Source organism: Lathamus discolor, chromosome 3 (genome assembly GCF_037157495.1).
Source record: "Lathamus discolor isolate bLatDis1 chromosome 3, bLatDis1.hap1, whole genome shotgun sequence".
Lineage (NCBI taxonomy): Eukaryota > Metazoa > Chordata > Aves > Psittaciformes > Psittacidae > Lathamus > Lathamus discolor.
The window spans coordinates 19,997,532-20,014,640 of NC_088886.1; the positions used below are offsets into that span (position 1 = coordinate 19,997,532).

The following is a 17,109-nucleotide window of genomic DNA, read 5'->3' on the forward strand; positions in this document are numbered from 1 at the left end:
TGGTGTTCAGCACGAGGGAACATTTGGACCTCACTTCGTCACAAGAGTAAAGTGCTGCCATGACGGCAGCAAACTGATGAAAGCCCTTGATTTATCAAAAAACACAGGAAAATTCCACCTTGCAGTAAACCAGAAGGAAAACTCCAAATAAAAGCAATGCCATGCATGTGAGGAGACACTAACAGAGAATGGAAAAGGGGGACGGGGCCAGCTCTCCACTATGTTGACCAGGAAAGTGCTGGGAGATACCAGGATGAGTTGCAGACACTGGAATCAGCCACACCTTGGTGTACCCCTCTCAGACCTATTTTCTCATCTCAACAACGTCTCAGGTGCACCAGGAGCTTATCCTTATGCACAGTTAGGAATTTACTTTAAAATGCAAAGATAAGTGGAGATGGTTACCTTTGCTAGCAAGTTCCTAGCAGCAGAAGAGGCTGTCACCTCTTCATGACCATGGTGGGGCTAGAGAGCACTGAGCTGGGTGTGTTATGGCTGGTGATACTGCACACAGCCTTTTCCCTCAGTAGCAATGCTTTCTGCAGAGGTTTTACAAGTTGGAGGGTCAGGCAATCAAAGGCAGCTCTGTCACCCTGCTGAAGGAGCAGAGAGCTGTCAAAGGATGATGGTTTCTGTAAGAACTCTTCAAAGCCTCACAAACAGCAATTACCAGAGCTCTCATGACCCGCAATCTCCCAGAACAAGCTGCAGACCTTCCCCTTGACAGCCAGCCTAAATCCATTCACGCCCATCAGCCAGACTGGGCAACAAATCACTCCTTTCTAAGCAGGAGGAGAAGCCAGCACAGGCACGGAGAGCAGGAGAGCCACCCAGGCACCACCAACAGTTTCCGCAGCATCTGCAGTACCACAGATGTTACATGTGTCAGTGCTCCAGCTACACCGTGTCCCTATGGAAAGCAAGGTTTGAGGTGCCAGATTCCCTGCTTCTAGTGCAGCTGAGCCCTGGCACCGAGCTGGGCCTGCTGTGCTACCAGAACCACGTGTGCAACATGGGGAGCCTCTAAGGAAGGAGCCTTGCAAAGCCAAGAGCACCTCTCCAGCATGCACCAACACCCCTTCACATGCTCTGCTGAGCCCGACAGGTAACACAGCCCACTAGTGCAATACTTAAAGCCTGCCTGAAGAAACATTTCTAAGGAAGAACAAGTGTGAAGCAGGAGGAAAAGAAGGGAGCACAAGGGCACAAAAGGGGACAGACATTTGTGCGATGACTTTATATGCACATGAATTTAGAGAAGCGGTGGGAGCTGGCAGGGCACCCACTGGCTGGGAAGGAGCAATGCCAAAGGTCTGCACTCTCCCCCGCGTTCAGGGAGCCTGGCAAACGTTATTCCCCTTCTTCTCCCTTGAACTGCCAGCAGATATTCTCCAATGGCTCAGATGATGGCATCAGCAAGCTGGAAACGTGACTCACTGAGAGCAATGGTGAGGAAAGCCCCCAGCCAGGAAGCCAGATGAGTCACAGGGAGACACTGTCAGTCCCAAGAGAAGGAAGGAAGACCAACCAAAGAAAGGCCAACCCAAGAAAACACAGGGCAAGGACGCCTGACAGGGACACAGGAGGCACTGCTGCTCCCCAGCTTTTTTCCAGCAGCTCCAGTTCTGCCCTGGGCTCGGTGCCTACTTGGCTCCCAGCCCTCTCAAAGGCATTTGAGTGGCTAGAGGCCAGCATCACCCACCAGGGCATCGCTGTTTGTGCTGGCATGCCATGCATCAGCTGATGTGTTCCTGCCAGAGCCCTGAGCACTCTCCTGCCCACAGGACACTTGCCCAGAGCAGAAGTGTTCATAGAGGTGAGGAGGTGTGGGGAAGACCACACACCAGCATGCACCTCCTGGCATGCACCTCCCAGAGCATGCTCCCCATCTGGGTTATGATTTCTTTCATCCTTGCTGGCTCCACAACCAAGCTCACCATTAAGCTAGGAAACCTCTGCTCTTTCCCAGGCTGGATCCCCTGCCACCAAGCTCTCCTCCCTACCATGGTTTGCAGCCTGGCCATAAGCGACAGGCTGCCCCAAGCCTGGAAGAGAACTGTTAGTTAGGTCACTGCTGGAAGCCAAAAAGCAGTGAGTCTATCATGACTTATTCACAAGGCCAGCGACCAGGGGAAGAGGAGCATGCCCATTCCTCATCTCCTCAGGACATATCAGGTCACACGTCTGGCTGAGCCCTGTCATTCTTGCCACCGTGTGACCCTACAAGACCAGCAGACAGCAGCACAGGCAGTACTTGCTCATGTCTGCCAGGAAGCACCTTCCCAAAGTCCCTCTGGCAAGCAGTGCTCAAAGCCCCATCCCTATCCTGCTTCCTCTTCAGCTCAGACCTTGCTTTCCAGCATTAATGGCTCACACTTCCTACATTCTTACCGGTTCAGATGCCTGCCCCCTGCCACATGCGGTCATTTTCCTCCTTAAACTTGTAATTTTACTATATGTGCATTACAACAGAGTGTACATACAGCTTGCACTACTTCATGCTGCCAGTAACTTTCAGAGCTTCACTGGAAAGCACTCGTCACATCCTGGCCATGGTATTAAATGAGACAGCCAAGCCAGGGCAACCATGCTTTGGCTAGCCCTCCTGGAAACCATCTCTCCTCTATGGGCAATCTTGGTCAAAAGCGTGCTCTGGTGAATCCGAGTTTATTGATTAAATACTCACCACAGGATGAGATCCTGACCTATTTCATGCAATCGAGTAGGCAGCATATTGTTAGCAATAGCAGACTAGTCATTATTTTATTATGAAGTTAAATGGCACTGGTGGTGCTGGGAGAAATACAGTGAACTTGCCTGGAAGCCTTCACCCTTTTTACCACGATTGTCAGAGCACTGAAAGAGCAATTGAAATTCTTACAGATATCCCTTCAGTTCCTCCCAGACCTAATACAACATAATCTTCTTCATCTCAGAAAATCACGTCAAGTCATTAGCTCGCAAATAATTCACCGAGTGCCGAGTGCCATGGCTTGGCAAAGAGCAGGCTGTGCTCTTCAGGCAGCCAAAGCCTGAGCATCACCCAGCCAGCCCACTGCCCACCATGCAGGTACCCCATAGGAGACAGTGGGGGGCTGTCCCCAGGCAGGGCTCTCATGCACGCAGGGCCAGCTCGCTTTCAAATCCTGCTCCATTTTGTGTCGGGTACAGCCATGCTGCTCCTTGCGTGATGAAAGAAAAAGAAAAAGAAGACATCACTGTAAATGACTTACCGCTTTTAAAAATTCCCCATGGCAGGAACAGGAGTATTTCAGAAATATTTTAATTAAATGAGCTCAATATGACACCAGGCGCTCTACACAAATAACTGGCCACATGCATCAATTTTCACACCAGTCCGACTGTGCATGTGGCTTGCAGGCGATGCAAAATCTTATTTTAAAACAAGCTAGTTGAAATTCAAGAATTTTGCCAATTTGCTAAGATCGAGCTCAGCTATGCAAAGCAGCAGAAGCCCCACAGAATCAGATGTACCTGACAGAGTAGGAGGTGTAGAGGAACTATATTTTAAATTGCTTGAAATGCCTCCTTGTTTTGAGCCTGCAAAACTCAGCTGGACCCTTCCCAGAAACAGCCTTGCAGAAGACTTCCACAGAAGCCGCTTTTAAGAAGCATCTATAAAGGATTTCATCCTTTCTGGCACCAAAGAAAATCTAGATTAAAGCTGCACTCAGCAACACAAGGATCAAAATAGGATGGTCCCAAATTCTCTAGAACAAACGCACCAAACCCCAGCTAGGTAGCACTGGCAGCACTGGAGACATGCCAGGAACACAAAGAGGAAAGCATTTGCATACATTTACATCATGACGATATAAAAAAATATATAGTTATCACTGTCATTTATAGCTGGGAAGATGCATCAGTTGAGCTCTTGCTCTCCAGCTCCCTGTAGAAAGTCCCTCTCAACTCAGATCCACAAAATGGGCTAGATTTGGACTTAATATATACATCTTGCTCTGGTGGAGATGCTCTGCTTTGCTCAGGGGAGAGTGGCAGCAGGGCGGCAGATCCCAGCCCGGAACAGGAATCTCAGCAATGCTGGCTATGCCTCCTCTCTGCCCCCAGAGGGTCAGGTCCCTATCTAAACAGGAAGCCGTGAGGAAGACAGGCTCAGCCAGGCTCAAGATGCTCACCCTCCAGTCCCGGCTGCCAGGGAGGAGAGGGGAGGCAGCTGCTGCTCATGGCCCCATTCATGGCCCCTGCTCCCAGCTCAGCACAGGCAGTTATGGAGGGCTTCCAGGATGTTCTCTCCCTTGGCACCCCCATTGTTGGGCAGGGCGCTTCCCCATGTCTTTGCATTTAGTAAATAGAGGCAAAGCCCAGTGAGTGGCCAAGGGCAGCACTGAGATAGGGGATTTGCAGCGGCAGCTCCCCCTCCTTCACCAACACTGACTGACTGAACAAACTGGGACACAGCACATTCCTCTAAACTGCGTTAAAACCATACAAAACCTCAGGGTCAGCAGCTGCTTCACACACCACACACAGAACCGCTGCAGCTTGTTCTTGATGATCTCCCACCACTCGCTTTCTGTGCCTAAATAAGCTTTTTCTTCCTCTGGTTTCCCCATGCCAACATTTGGGGATTACTTTATTCCCAAAGAACACAACTACTCTTCTGCTTTAAGAAGGACACACATTCCTTGACCTCCAGCCACGCCAAAACGAGCACTAGGCTCCAGCCCAGTCAGCAAATGCCCTTGCAGTGCCACAGTAACATCCTGCTGCTGCGTGCAAGGCCAGTGCAGAACATGGGAAACCAGGGAAGGGCTATACACACAAGCTCCCATCACACAAACTATCTTGGCATCCTCTTTACGAGCAGCACCCCACAACAAATAAACAGACATTAAAAGTCTCCCTGGCAGATCCCATCTGCAAAAGCATGGTCTTCCAATGACTTGCATCTCTCAACACCGGAGATCAGCTCAGGTCAGGAACACCTGAGCACATATTTTGAGCACATCATTCACCATAAGAAATCATAATTTTACCCTAAACTGTGTCCTTTCTCTGCCATTCAGAGTTTAATCTACTAATTTTCTAGACTATGCTTAAGTTTCTTCATATTGGTCAACAAGGACGTTTTGGTGCTTATTTGGTCGGAAGGCTTTTTGTCCCTAGGGCTCACCTAAGCCCTCAAAGTTGTCAGGCCAAGGTCTAACCGCGGCCCAAAGAGCAGTCTCATGCGAAGAGCAGTCAAGCTCCTGCTGTTTAAAGCCTGGGGGCAGCGAGCTTGCCGAGTGTGTGGCTTGTTTGCCTCCCAACCTGTCCTTGATCCCCTTCTGTTGTGCAGGTGAGAGGCCAGGGATCAGAAAAGCAGCTCTTCTCCTGGCTATTGGCCAAGCATTATAAGGCGAGAGCTCCCCATATCCTGACTGTAATTATTTTGGGAAGCCAGATGACTTCATTGCCAGCTGACATCCCTTGACCTACTCGCTGTTAGACAAGCTTGCTGCTGGCAGGCCCCAGAGCTCGTTACTCAGCGCTTTAATTTGCACATTGCCATTTACCGGGCACTAACATACTGGTGTATCGAGGCAGCACCCGAATTTTCATGCAGCTGAAATGCTTATGCAAGCAGTGAAACACAAACGTGCCTCTTCACAAGTAGTTTGCTGTTACTTTTGAATTGGGACTGACACATGAGTGAATCCTCTGAATCACGGACATGCTACAGTTTCCGTCCAGTGCCAACAGCCCCTCATCCCACACTCACCTTCCACCTCATCCCTGCTGCCACAGCACATGCTCCTGCATGGGAAGTAGCGCTGGGAGCATGGATACAGCCCTGCTACCACCTGGGCTGCAGCTAACCCCAGCCACAGCACACAGGATGCTAAGTACCACAGGGGCCAGCTAGTGCTAGGGATGCTCAAACGTGACGGTGTGGCACATGAAGCTTGCAGGCATTGTGCTTGGGTAACATGGAGAGCTCAATGGAGAGAGGGACAGTGAAAAATACAGTTATGAATACCTTGGAGGACGGGACTCATGCGAGAGAAGGCTGTAAGCGGAGATGGAGGACGGGTGATCCTGCCACCCCAGCACAGAGGGGAAGGAACGTCCTCACCACACTCACCCTGATCCGCCGCATGGCTGTCACAATCTCCACCCGGCTGTTCGGCCGTGGCACATCCAGGCTCCCAATGTACTGAAGAGAACGAAAGAGCAGATTAGTCAAGTTTCCATGGCACCAGAAGCCTCATGGTCCCGCTATGGCTTCAACTGCATCCCCAGAGGGAACCGAGGGTCATTTCTGCAAAACAGGCAGCATTTTGCCTACTGCACCTGAAGCCTCACAGCCCTCCCACCATGAAGATGTTCCCTCAACACAATGCTTCAAAGATACAGCAGCCCTTTTTCTAACAATAAAATAACTTCAGTAATCAGGCCACCAAACCTCATTCATCTAAGCTGTGATCAAAGTATGTAGCTATAAGCCAATATCCCCTCAGCTGCACTGAGTCACCTACTATAGAACTGGATATTGGAATATCCTTAAAATAGCTGGAGCAACCTGTCCTGTGACAGGCCGTTCAGTGTTTAATTACAGCCCTGCCAAACCCTTGTCTGTTTTTGCAGCGATGCTGAGCCTCCAGGCCAAGCCTCCAGAATAAAGGAGCCGCTTTGCTATTCAAAGGGGACCAAAGGCAGCGCCACTGAAACCCAGCACGGAGAGATGCTGAACAAAAACCTTTTTAAAGATAAAATGGAAGAGGGCAGATTCAGAAGAAGGTTCAGAAAGCAGACAAGCAATGAAGAGTCAATGCTGAGCACTAAAAACGTGTAGTTAGAAGAAAAGCGTTTTGAGTCTATTTACTAGCCCCGTGTGCTCCCACGCTTCATCTTGACACGAGCGCTGACGTAACCCTCGGCAGCGCAACGCGGGCACTAAACCCAGCAGGGCTATGTGTTCCTGTGAATACAGCCATAGCCTTCATTCACAGCATGAAAACCCAGGTCACTGGTTTCAAGCGCTATTGCGGAGATGGGTGCTTAAATGGCTGAACATGCGCTAGGGATCACTGTAGAAGCAAAGACCATGGAGAGGGGTTATTTCTCACCCTGCTGACTCCCAGCTTCTCTGCACTGGGACACTGCTGTCACCTCTACCCATGGCACAGCCCTGTGGCTGCGTAACCATGCCTGGGCTTTGTGTGTGCATGCTGTTCCTTCCTTGAGCCTTCCTTGCTAACTCTCCACAGCCCAAACTCAACAGGGCCACCCGCTTGGTGCAGCCAGCCCCAGCTGCACGGCTCCTGCCCCGGGTGGAGATGGGGCAGGCGTCCAGCGACCGGCACCGGGCAGCCAGTGCTGAGAGGAGATGAGGATATAAAAATAAACACCAAACAGCTGGCGTGTTCATCACGTGCTGAGCGCAGGGCAGCTTTATGTAACCGGGAATTACAGCCCACGATGCACACTGCTGGCAAACATGGTTTTAGCTGCCCAGACCCCAACCACTGGCTGCCTGACTGCAAAAGCACAGGTCTCGGTAAGTTTTCAGTTGCATCCCCTAAACAGAGCCTTCCCACTCCTCAAAGGTGCGGGTCATATTAAGAGAAGCATCTTTGACATCAATCAATTCCCTTTTCTTACATAAAGCCTGGAAACCATCAATAAAAAGTAGGAGACAACAAGAAGGGCCAAGGCCATGGGCACAGGGTCGCCATGCAGTATATAAGGAAGAGACCTTTCCCCACCTTCCCTTGCCAGGCAAAAGTCTCAGCTGCACAGCACCCCTCCCACGAAGCCTCCCCATGCTGCTCTTCTGCAGAGGACCACCCAGCACTGCTTCCCACTCAACTGCAATGGACACTCCTTAGCTTAAATGACAAGGACAGACTTTTGCAGCCAGAGGATGCCTATCTTCTACTAGCTATTCCTGACAGCATGGGATCACTGCCAGTGGAGGAGTAATCACTTCTCCCTGTTTTCCTTCCCCAGACAAGCACAGAATGCAGCCGCTTGTAAGGACAAGGTGAGCAATGGCAGCTGTAAGCTGGGCAGAAGATGGACCCATCCACCAATGGCTTCCACAGCCACATGAATTCGAGCAATGCCAACCTCCTGACTGATGACCACAGCAGCAACACTCAGTCATGCCCATAATTGCACGCGTGAGCCTGGGAGGGCTGGGCCGCCCCACAAGTGAGTGATGGAACAGAAACCAGACATGTCCTGGGACTGGGCAGCACCTCCTTGGACGGCCCTCCTGGGAAACAGCAGCAGCAGTGGGAATGTCTTGACGCTGTCCTCTCTACGCCCCTTTGCTCAGCTATTCCCCTCCAGCCTATGTTCCCATGTACCCAACCCAAGGGGCTCCAGTCAGAAAGCATGGAAGATTTGCCTCTGCTCCCAAACTTGGGCTCCTGCGCGTCCTGCTTCATCCCGCATCCTGTGGGAGTGTGCCCCCACCAGAGCCTGTGGCACCTCCTGCCCCAGCGTGGGCTCACTTCACACAATTACTGTGCTCACAACTCCGAAAACACCCACCCCTTCCTCCGCTCTGGAGGCAGGTATTTCTTGCATGTTTCACTAAACTCAACAGATGGACAAAGTCTCCGCAAATTATTTTTGCCTTCTGGGCACAAATCGCACGCAGGAGCTGCACTGCAGAGGAGTAACCCTTCACTTCACAGTGTGGTGAACGTTGCCCAAATGTGCACTGGGAGGTCAGCCTGTCAGCTAAACTACGATTTCCCAGGCAAGGAGTGCGGATGGCCTGAGAAATGATCTGTATTTGCCAGTGAGTTGCAGGCAATAAGTGCATCGAGGGCTGCTCCTGCTCTGCTCTCCTCCAGCCCTCCTACTCACAGCACTGACCTTCATTCTGGACAGAGGTGTGGGGAAAAAGCAGGCAAGGCAGAGGTGAGGATCAGCAAAGCAGCAGGGTACAGGACTCCCCATTCATCCCACTCCAGTGCTGAAACCCAGCCCCAAGGACCCCAGAGCATGTGGACTCCCAAACCCCAAGCACGGACTTCTGCCTTCCTCTATAATCCATGCGCCCCAAGCGAGGTGCCAGGTGCAGCAGTGGTCCTGGTCCCCACAGGGGCCCATGTCCCAGCTCCCAAGCCTCAGGCCAGCATCTGTGCCAGCATCCGTGCCAGCAGGTTGACCCTGCGGGAAAGGGAGGCAGCAGGGCTGCGTCTGAGCATGGGGAGGAGAAAGGAAGGCGCCCACAACAAAAGGAAGGAAAATAAAGCTGTGTGAAAGAGAGCTGACAAAGAAAATGAACCCATGAAAGAGCCCACCCTCCCCAAGCCCCCGGGAACCCAGGAGGAAACCATATGTACGTATGCAGGACACAGCTTTTCCAAATAACCACCTCCAGACCCACGGGCCCACCACCCTGCAGTGGACGGGGGGCAGAGGTGGAGCCTCCCTCCTGCACCCAAGAGCCAGGCAGGCTCAGCGGGTCACTGATCCCCACACTCTGAAGGCGGGAGGCACGGCTGGCAAGGTGCGGAGGGCAGCCCCCGGCAGCCCCCTTCTCCCCGGCCCAATTAGGAGAAGAAAGGCCACTCACTCACAGAGCCGGTGAATGGGTGGCCAAGGGGGTCCCTTCTGTAAGGAGGTGCGCTGGCAGCCCCACAAAGGCGGCCCTCGGACTGCAAACAGACAGAGCTGCGCGGGCTGTGTCGCCCAGCAGCACAGTGGGCAGGCACAAAGGACCTATTTTGCAGGGTGCTTTCAGTTCCCCAGGCACCCTGCTGCTCCTCAGCCTCGTGTGTGGGACCCAGCCTTCCACGGGTCCTTCCAGGGCCACTCTCCCTGCCATGGCTTGGTGGCCATCACCCACTGGGCTTCCCAGCACCAGAAGGGAGCTTGCCCTCTGTGCCCCTCCCGTGCAAACAGGCTCCCCTGCCTGTCCCAGGCACGGCTGGAAGGGGCCTCCAGGCACAGCCCACACCATGCACCCTCTGCCCATGGCTTACAAAAGACCTGTCCAGGTCAAGGAAACACCAGTCCTGCCTTGGCCAGAGGGAAAAAAGGAAACAGGAAAACAAAGGAGAGCATTTTGCCAAAGCAGTGTTTGCACAAGTCACTTAGTTTCTCATTTTTCCCTTAAGGCTGTTCAGTGCTGCTTGTTTTCTACTCTGTCACAAGTGAACTTCCTTGAGAAGCTGCTTTTTATGTGACAGCAGGTGGCAGATATCTTTGGAAAGCCAAAGGCCGATATTATCCCTGACAGGAAACACCTTCCAAAGGGTGTTGATGAGATCCCTTGCAGGTGATGGGCAGTGGTGGGCAGCAAAAGGCTTTCTGGAGAGGAGCTGCCACCTTCCTGAGGGAGGCACGCTGCTGCTCTGCCAGCCCAATACTGTGTGCAAAGGTCGGGGCTGAATCATACCCAACTAACAGGGGAGCCCACATTGCCTGGCTACTGGGTTTCCAGCTTCTAAAGCCACACTGAGTTACAGAGCTTGCCAGGGATGAGGAGCCACTGCTTCTGCAGAGGAGCTGCAGGCTGGCAGGCAGCAGGGCAAGCACAGGCAAAGGAGACAGGCTGGCACCAGCTCAGGCTGGGGCATCACACCAAGGGCTACCCAGCCATCCCCAGGGACAGAAGAGTCTTGTCTGAACAGGGAACCCTCAGCCGGGGCTGGGGAGGGACTACTGAAGGTAGCAGCAGCAGGGTTGGACATCAGATATGGGCTGCAAGGGTCCCAAGGTTTCTGCAGAATCCAGGGCAGCGTGAGGCTGCACCAGGTACTGAGACATTGGCCCCATGATACACGTCTGAGCCACAAAGCGAGGCCCAAAGTGCTTGGGCACCAGTTCCCACCCAGGTGCTCCAAGATCTGAAGCCTGTTTATTTCCCCAGGGCCTTGCCTGCAGCCTGGCTAATAAGAGCTTCTTCCCAGGCTGCTGCCATCAGGGAAAGCAAGGAGAAATCCAGCTCCCAGGACTTTTTGTGTCCCAGTGCTCCTGCTCTCCTGTTGTCCACACACAGCCTATACCCAGGGAGCCAAAGGGCTGGGCTTGCACAGCCCAGCTCTGCCCTGCACTGCAGGAACACCCAGCCTCCCTGGAAGGAAAAGAGGGAAGTTTTCTCAGACTGCAGTGGTGCAAGCTCAGAGGCCAAACGGGGTGGAAAAGTTGGGATGCCAGCTGACTGGAATGGAAATGCACCCCACCTTTCCAGTCTGAGCCCAGCAGGAGGGTGCAGGGAGCTCCCTGTTGAGCTGGAGGGCACCAGCGTTGCCCAGACCCTTTAACAGGGTTCTGCACCTTGAGGACACCAGGGTGCACCCAGCCCTGGGAGCCAGGTAATTTAACACAGCACATCAGACCTATCAACCCATCAGAGCTACGCAACCAGACCATAGGCATTAACACAGGGACACCTCATGCCAGGCAGCGCTGGTCAGTCTGATGCCCTAAGGACATTAGTGCTTCTCTGCCTGCTGATCCTACAAGTGCTGGCACTGCCTAGGAGGTGAACAGAAACACAGAGTGCTTGGGGTCCCAAGACAAGACCCAACACCTACCAGAGGCATGTGCACAGCACCCACCCTCCCCTCTTACCAGCCAAAACAGGAGCTCATGTGATAACGGGAGACACGTTCGCAGCAGGATGCAGCCCTGCAGCAGGGACACCAGGGCACAGAGCGGGCAGGTGCAGCGGAAGAGATGGAGTTTTTCCATACCGATGGAGCAGGGCTGTCCACTTGCTCCTGTTTCCACACCCCACCCAGCCCACAGCTGCCCCCCATGCAGGGGCTGAGCTTCCTGCACTTACACCCAGGTACAGCCTTAACAGGCATTCCATGGACAGGATACAAAGGACCTGAGCACTTCAGCAGCCAGAAAGATGGCTGGGAGCATCCTACTCCCATTGCATCTTCCTCAGGGCCTTCTGGCATCTGTCAGAGCCCATGCAGTGCCCAGCTGGGACCCACAGTCTGGGCACACACAGCCCTGCCAAATCCCAGTAGAGATTTTCTCTTTTTCACTAAGAGCTTCACTAAGCAGCCTGTGAATTGACTTAACAAGTGTGGCAGAAATATGCCACTGTTTCAGAGGAGAACTTTTGTGGCACTTGGGAAGGTTATTTATAGCCTCGAGCAAGCAATCCCAGGCTAAATCACACCGCAGCTTTGCTCTGCGTTGAGCAGCCCTGACAGAGCACGTCGTACTCCAGAGGTGCCAGTACAAACAGCCCCCAAAGCCGCCAAGTCGCTCCCAGCCAGCTAAAGAGGTGCAGAGCTTCACATAACCAGTCTTGAGCTTCCCATCCCTCCAGGAAAAGGGACCTGCTGGGTAAGGAGTCTGAAGCAGAGATGGGAAACTGGAGACCCCATCACAGCTGCCTGCAATTCAACTCACTTCTAATGCTTTTGTGTGTGGCCCCTATGTACACAGCAAAACACACAGGAGAGGAGACACACGTGTACCCACTGCTTAGTGTTCCCCTGGGACTACAATCCTTTTCCTGATACAGGATTTATCTTTGCAGCAATCAGCAGGCACCTCCAGTGCTCACAGCCTTGGGAGGGCAGCGGGCAGTTGAGCTGAAGGGGTTCATAGGAAGGGGTGTGCTAAATCAGACTAAAGTCTCTTTCATGTCCCATCTCCAAACATAGACAGCAGCAGATGCTCGGTTCAACTTCAGTTTCCCACGCAGAAAAAAGTACTGACAAATACCAGAGAAAATGCCTGGTTGCCAAGATCCCTTAAGGGAAAAAAAAGAAACCTGCCACCCAAGCCCCCAAACCCCACCTGCTGCCCAGAACAGCATTTTCCTCCCAAACCTCTAGCGTCACATTTATCTGCAAACAGGTCTGGTATCAGGAACTCCAGGTTTCAGCACGCCCATGGCAGTCCTGGACTGCAAGCAGTGGGTCTGCCCAAAGACCAAGGCTTACTTAGACAGCCCCTTCTCCCCGTGCCTGCAGATGGGGGTGCAGCAGAGGTACCTTACACCCATCTGCCCCTTTATTGGGAACCACACACATTAGGATACTGCGAACAGATTAACAAGTCCCAGGGCTGAAGGACTGCTACCTGTTTCTAAATAATAGGTACATGGGATCTTGCTCTAGACCACAAGATCTCCAGGGCAGGAGGAGAGCCTAGCCCACTGAGCTCCCGAGCCAGTAACAACTCCTGAGGGGCCAGTAACAGCTTCACTGTGTGAACTCAGCAGCACCCAGCACCCCTGTACTGGAACAGACTGCAGGTCTGGCACTCCAGTGACAGGCTTCACCACCCCATTTACCTCCCTCTACATGCCAATCTCCCTGGAGGCGTTGGAGTAGCCTGAGTCATGATCTCTGAATGTGCAGAATTGCTGGTGTTGCACAAGGTGGCCCTTGGGTTTTGTTCTGCAGCACTAGGGGTTTGAGAAGATAAGGAGTAAGCTCACATCCCCCTCCTCCTTGCACAGACCGGAGGAGCTGTGCTGGGTGGAGAAGGACAGGAGGCATCTTACCTCTCTACATACCCATTTATTTAATCAGAAAACCACTGCACAAGTGGGAATTTCTGTCCACTCCCCTGCACCATGCTGCAGCTCCCAGCCCTCATCCAGATGCTTCAACTAACCCAAGAGGCCAGGCTTTTGATTTTATTAAACACTTCAGACCACAAGACACAGAAGAAAATGAATGTCCTGCCTCCCCTTGGAGACAGCGCCTCCGATTCTCAGCAGCCCAGCCAAGGCACCTCTGGGACACAGAAGTGTTTGGTGCCAGGAGAGGTGGCCAATGAAAACAGATCAAGAAGTGTGAAATCTATTACTGTTCTAAGAAGATGGAATGGGATTTTCCAACTATTGGATTTATCTCCAGAAAATGGATTAACATAATCCTTAGAGAACAGTTTGCTCAGACTTGGTGTCCCCGTGCCAGAGCATATGGCTCCAAGTGGCTTCACTGGGGACAAGCAACACAAGTCTCCTGACAGCATCGCATGTGACAGCACTTCTTGCTTCAGACCGAGTCCATCACTCTGTGCTGGAAAACAGCCCAAACCCTGACTGCCCGTCGCAACTACCCAGGCCAGGATGCCAGGACTCCCTCAGGAGAAATGACACCATGGATGCCAGCAGCTAGCATTGAACCACTACATACCACTATGTGTGCCATTTAAAGACAGCAGCAGACAGCGTAGGTCCGAATGTAAAAAATAAAAGTAAAAACTAACCCAATCAGTCAGCACATACCAACTCAGGCCAGCATTGCCCCCCTGCAGTGAGCCCCAAGCAACTTCGCCAGGAATCCCAGGCTGCAGGAGCAAAGAGCAGTGATTCAGCTGCCGAGGGCTGTAACACCAGGATCCCCACCACCCTCACTAGCAGCAATCCCAGGAGGCTTCTAGGAGACAGGCACGCGAGTCCCGGCGCCCCAGATGAGCATTTTTCTTCTTTAATCTTCCCCAAAGTTCTGCTCTAAATCAGAGTTCCTCACTGTAGTGACTCGCACTGGATGCCTGGCCAAAACAAGAGCGGCGCAGGTTTAAACGCTCGGGATTTTGGGGGATAAAAGGAACTAAAGGAGTAAGCATTTAATTAATCTCCAGAAATCTAATAAAAGGATGGAGTAATTGCCTAAGCCATCTGTGTTCTGTGTCTGGCATCAGGGACTGCTGAGAAGCCCACAAATTCGGAAGCTGGGTCTCATGCAGACTGTGCTTGGCATTAACGCATGCCACAGGATACCAAATAAGAGAAAGAGGAGCTAACAAAGACTAATACGCACCACCCCATTAAGGCAGCCAGGCTGGCAGCATGAAAAAGAGATGAGCCATGAGCAGACCGAGGGGCAATTGAAGCCCTTTCTCACTTCTAACCAAGCTGGGCCACCCAAAACTGGCATAGAAGATGTACATGGGATTAAGAACGAGAGATGCTTTCAGCTTCCCTGCAGGCAAGGAGCGATCAGGTGCTGGCAGCAATCAGCTCCAATAATCCAGGAGCAAAAGGCTGCGGAGCTGAATTTGAACAGCCTTTCCCAAGTAACAGTTGCACAGCAGGTTTAAGTTTGCTCCATAAACAACTCCTCGGATGTTTTGCTCTGCAGCACAGCGCCTGCGGTCAGGCAGGAATGGCCTCGGCAGAAAAACCCTCCCAGCCCTGAGAAAAGGTGAAAAATATCACCCCCTGCAAGGAGCCGCAGCCTCGCCCCAGGGCACTGCACACTATTAGGTGCCAAAACTGGGATTTATTATTTTTTCTCCTGCCAACACACGTGCTCGGAGGACAATGGCGTGCCAGGGATGCTTGCCTCCCCGCCACTCACAACTGTTGTACACCGGGCTTTTCCCAACTCAACCTCACCTGAGCATCTTGTCACTGTTATAACTGTATCCCCCGGGAACAGCAAAGGGAGAGGGATTTTAGGTTTCCCCTTTACAAATTTCATGACCAGCTATTTCCCAGTTAGCTGCTGGCCAGCGCTGCCTGCTCAGGGCTGGGCAACATGGACAGGTAACTCGACTCTTCCCAGCCTGCTGCAAGATCGCAAGCACTCAGCCTGTGGGAAGCCACAGCCTAAGTGGAGTAACAATAAGAGGTCAGGAAAAAAAACAGGGAAAAAAGAGGAAGAAAGAAAAAAAAGCGTGCTTCCTGCCAAATCGACTGGAAAGAATGGCTTATATATATGCGGAGAAACAGCAATCTTTTATTTTGGGCTGGCAGCCCTGACCTCTTGCACTACACCTCAAACGGCACGCAGTCTTTCCTTCTGCTTACACGATGAGTTTACCCCATCAGGGAGCACCAGGGTACACGGCATCCTGGAGACACCGGCTGTTCCCCGTCACACCAGCACTCCAGCGTTACCCACCGCATTGGGAGCACGGAGCAAAGCCCGAGACCGCCGCTCTTTCCCGGGGAGATGCACACACACACGGGACAGTCCATGGCTCTCTGAGGCCAACGTCTCCAAGCAACACCCCGCAGAGCCATGGAGGGATGCAGGGCTAAGGAGGGATGCTCGGATGAGGCAGCAGGGTGACCCCGCTCCAGTTTGAGCCATCCAACCTGCTCCGACATCCTTACGGGATGGGCGGGAAGCCTCACCCAACTCTTTGCAGCTGAGTTCGGGGAAGAGCAGGCAACGCCAGCAGGAAGGGCTGCCGGGGAAAGAGGGGAATACCCAAGGCTATGCGAACAGAGAGCTGGAACACAGGGAATCCCGAGGGCTCGGGGTATGAGCGCTGGGCAGGGGCCCCCGCGGAACCCCTCCGCGCCCGCCGCCCACCTTGGCCTCGAAGCAGATGCCGTGCTGGAAGGCGTCCTCGTTGTGCAGGGGGATGCGGAGGTCGTGCCGGTCGTCCACCAGGTTGTACTTGGACTTGGCGGGCATGGCGGCCCCGCGGCGGCCGGGCTGCCCCTGCAGCGCGCCCGGCGCCGCCGCCGCCGCCGCGGAACCTCCGCCCTTCGCCGCCGGCCGGCCCCCGGGGCGGGGACGCGCCGCCGCGGAGCGCGGAGGAAGGGCGGGGAGCGGAGGGGGTCTGGCAGTGCGGGGCTCCCCCTCTTGCCGCGGGAGGGGCAGGGAGGCGTTCCGAAAGGAGCCCCCGGAGCGGCGCTGACACCCAGTGCGCGGTGCCGGTCTGCGCTCAGCCCCGCCGGGGTTGCGAGCAGGGGAAAGGGGCTGGGGGCGAAGCGCAGCCCGGGGTGAGCTGCGGGGCGCCGTGAAGCCTCCCCGGGCACGCACGGCAAGCCCTCGGCTGGGAGCAGCGCCCCGAGCAACGTGTACCTCCTCGCTGGTATCAACAGCGCACATGATGGAAATCAAGCAGGCTGGAAGTAAAAAAGTCTCCATCTTGTGCTAAATGAAAGGCCAGTCCGTGTGATCAGACTAGACCCTACTGTGCCCCACTTTATAAAACCCCTAAAAGCTGTGAATGTGCTCACACACACACTGAAAGCACCCCAGAGCTGCTTTCCAGCGACCCAGTTATATATCTCTGCAAGTCCGGGCTGTTTCACCCCTTACCCACACATACAGAGTACACCCTAAGGTATGGCTCCATTCTTCTGTTTTAATACCCACAGATGCTGCATAACCACCGCAAAGCTCATCTCGCTGCAGTATGGCCAAAGAGTTCACACTGGCCTTCACACACACC

At 53.4% G+C, this 17,109-nt stretch overlaps 1 protein-coding gene across 8 annotated transcripts in view; it reads right to left on the reverse strand.

The window, feature by feature from the left end:
* NOS1AP (nitric oxide synthase 1 adaptor protein) overlaps positions 1-16,409 on the reverse strand; it is a 44,442-nt gene extending 28,033 nt beyond the window's left edge. For 7 of the 8 annotated variants that reach the window (XM_065673894.1, XM_065673891.1, XM_065673892.1 and 4 more), the window contains exons 1-2: positions 16,239-16,409; positions 6,107-6,178 (exon numbers count right to left, since the gene is read on the reverse strand). In XM_065673894.1, coding sequence (XP_065529966.1) covers positions 6,107-6,178; positions 16,239-16,343 — 177 coding nt within the window. In that variant the 5' untranslated portion in view covers positions 16,344-16,409. Of the gene's footprint in view, positions 1-6,106; positions 6,179-16,238 lie in introns of those variants that run through there. The other variant, XM_065673895.1, reaches the window with a different exon arrangement.
* Positions 16,410-17,109: the final 700 nt, after the last annotated feature.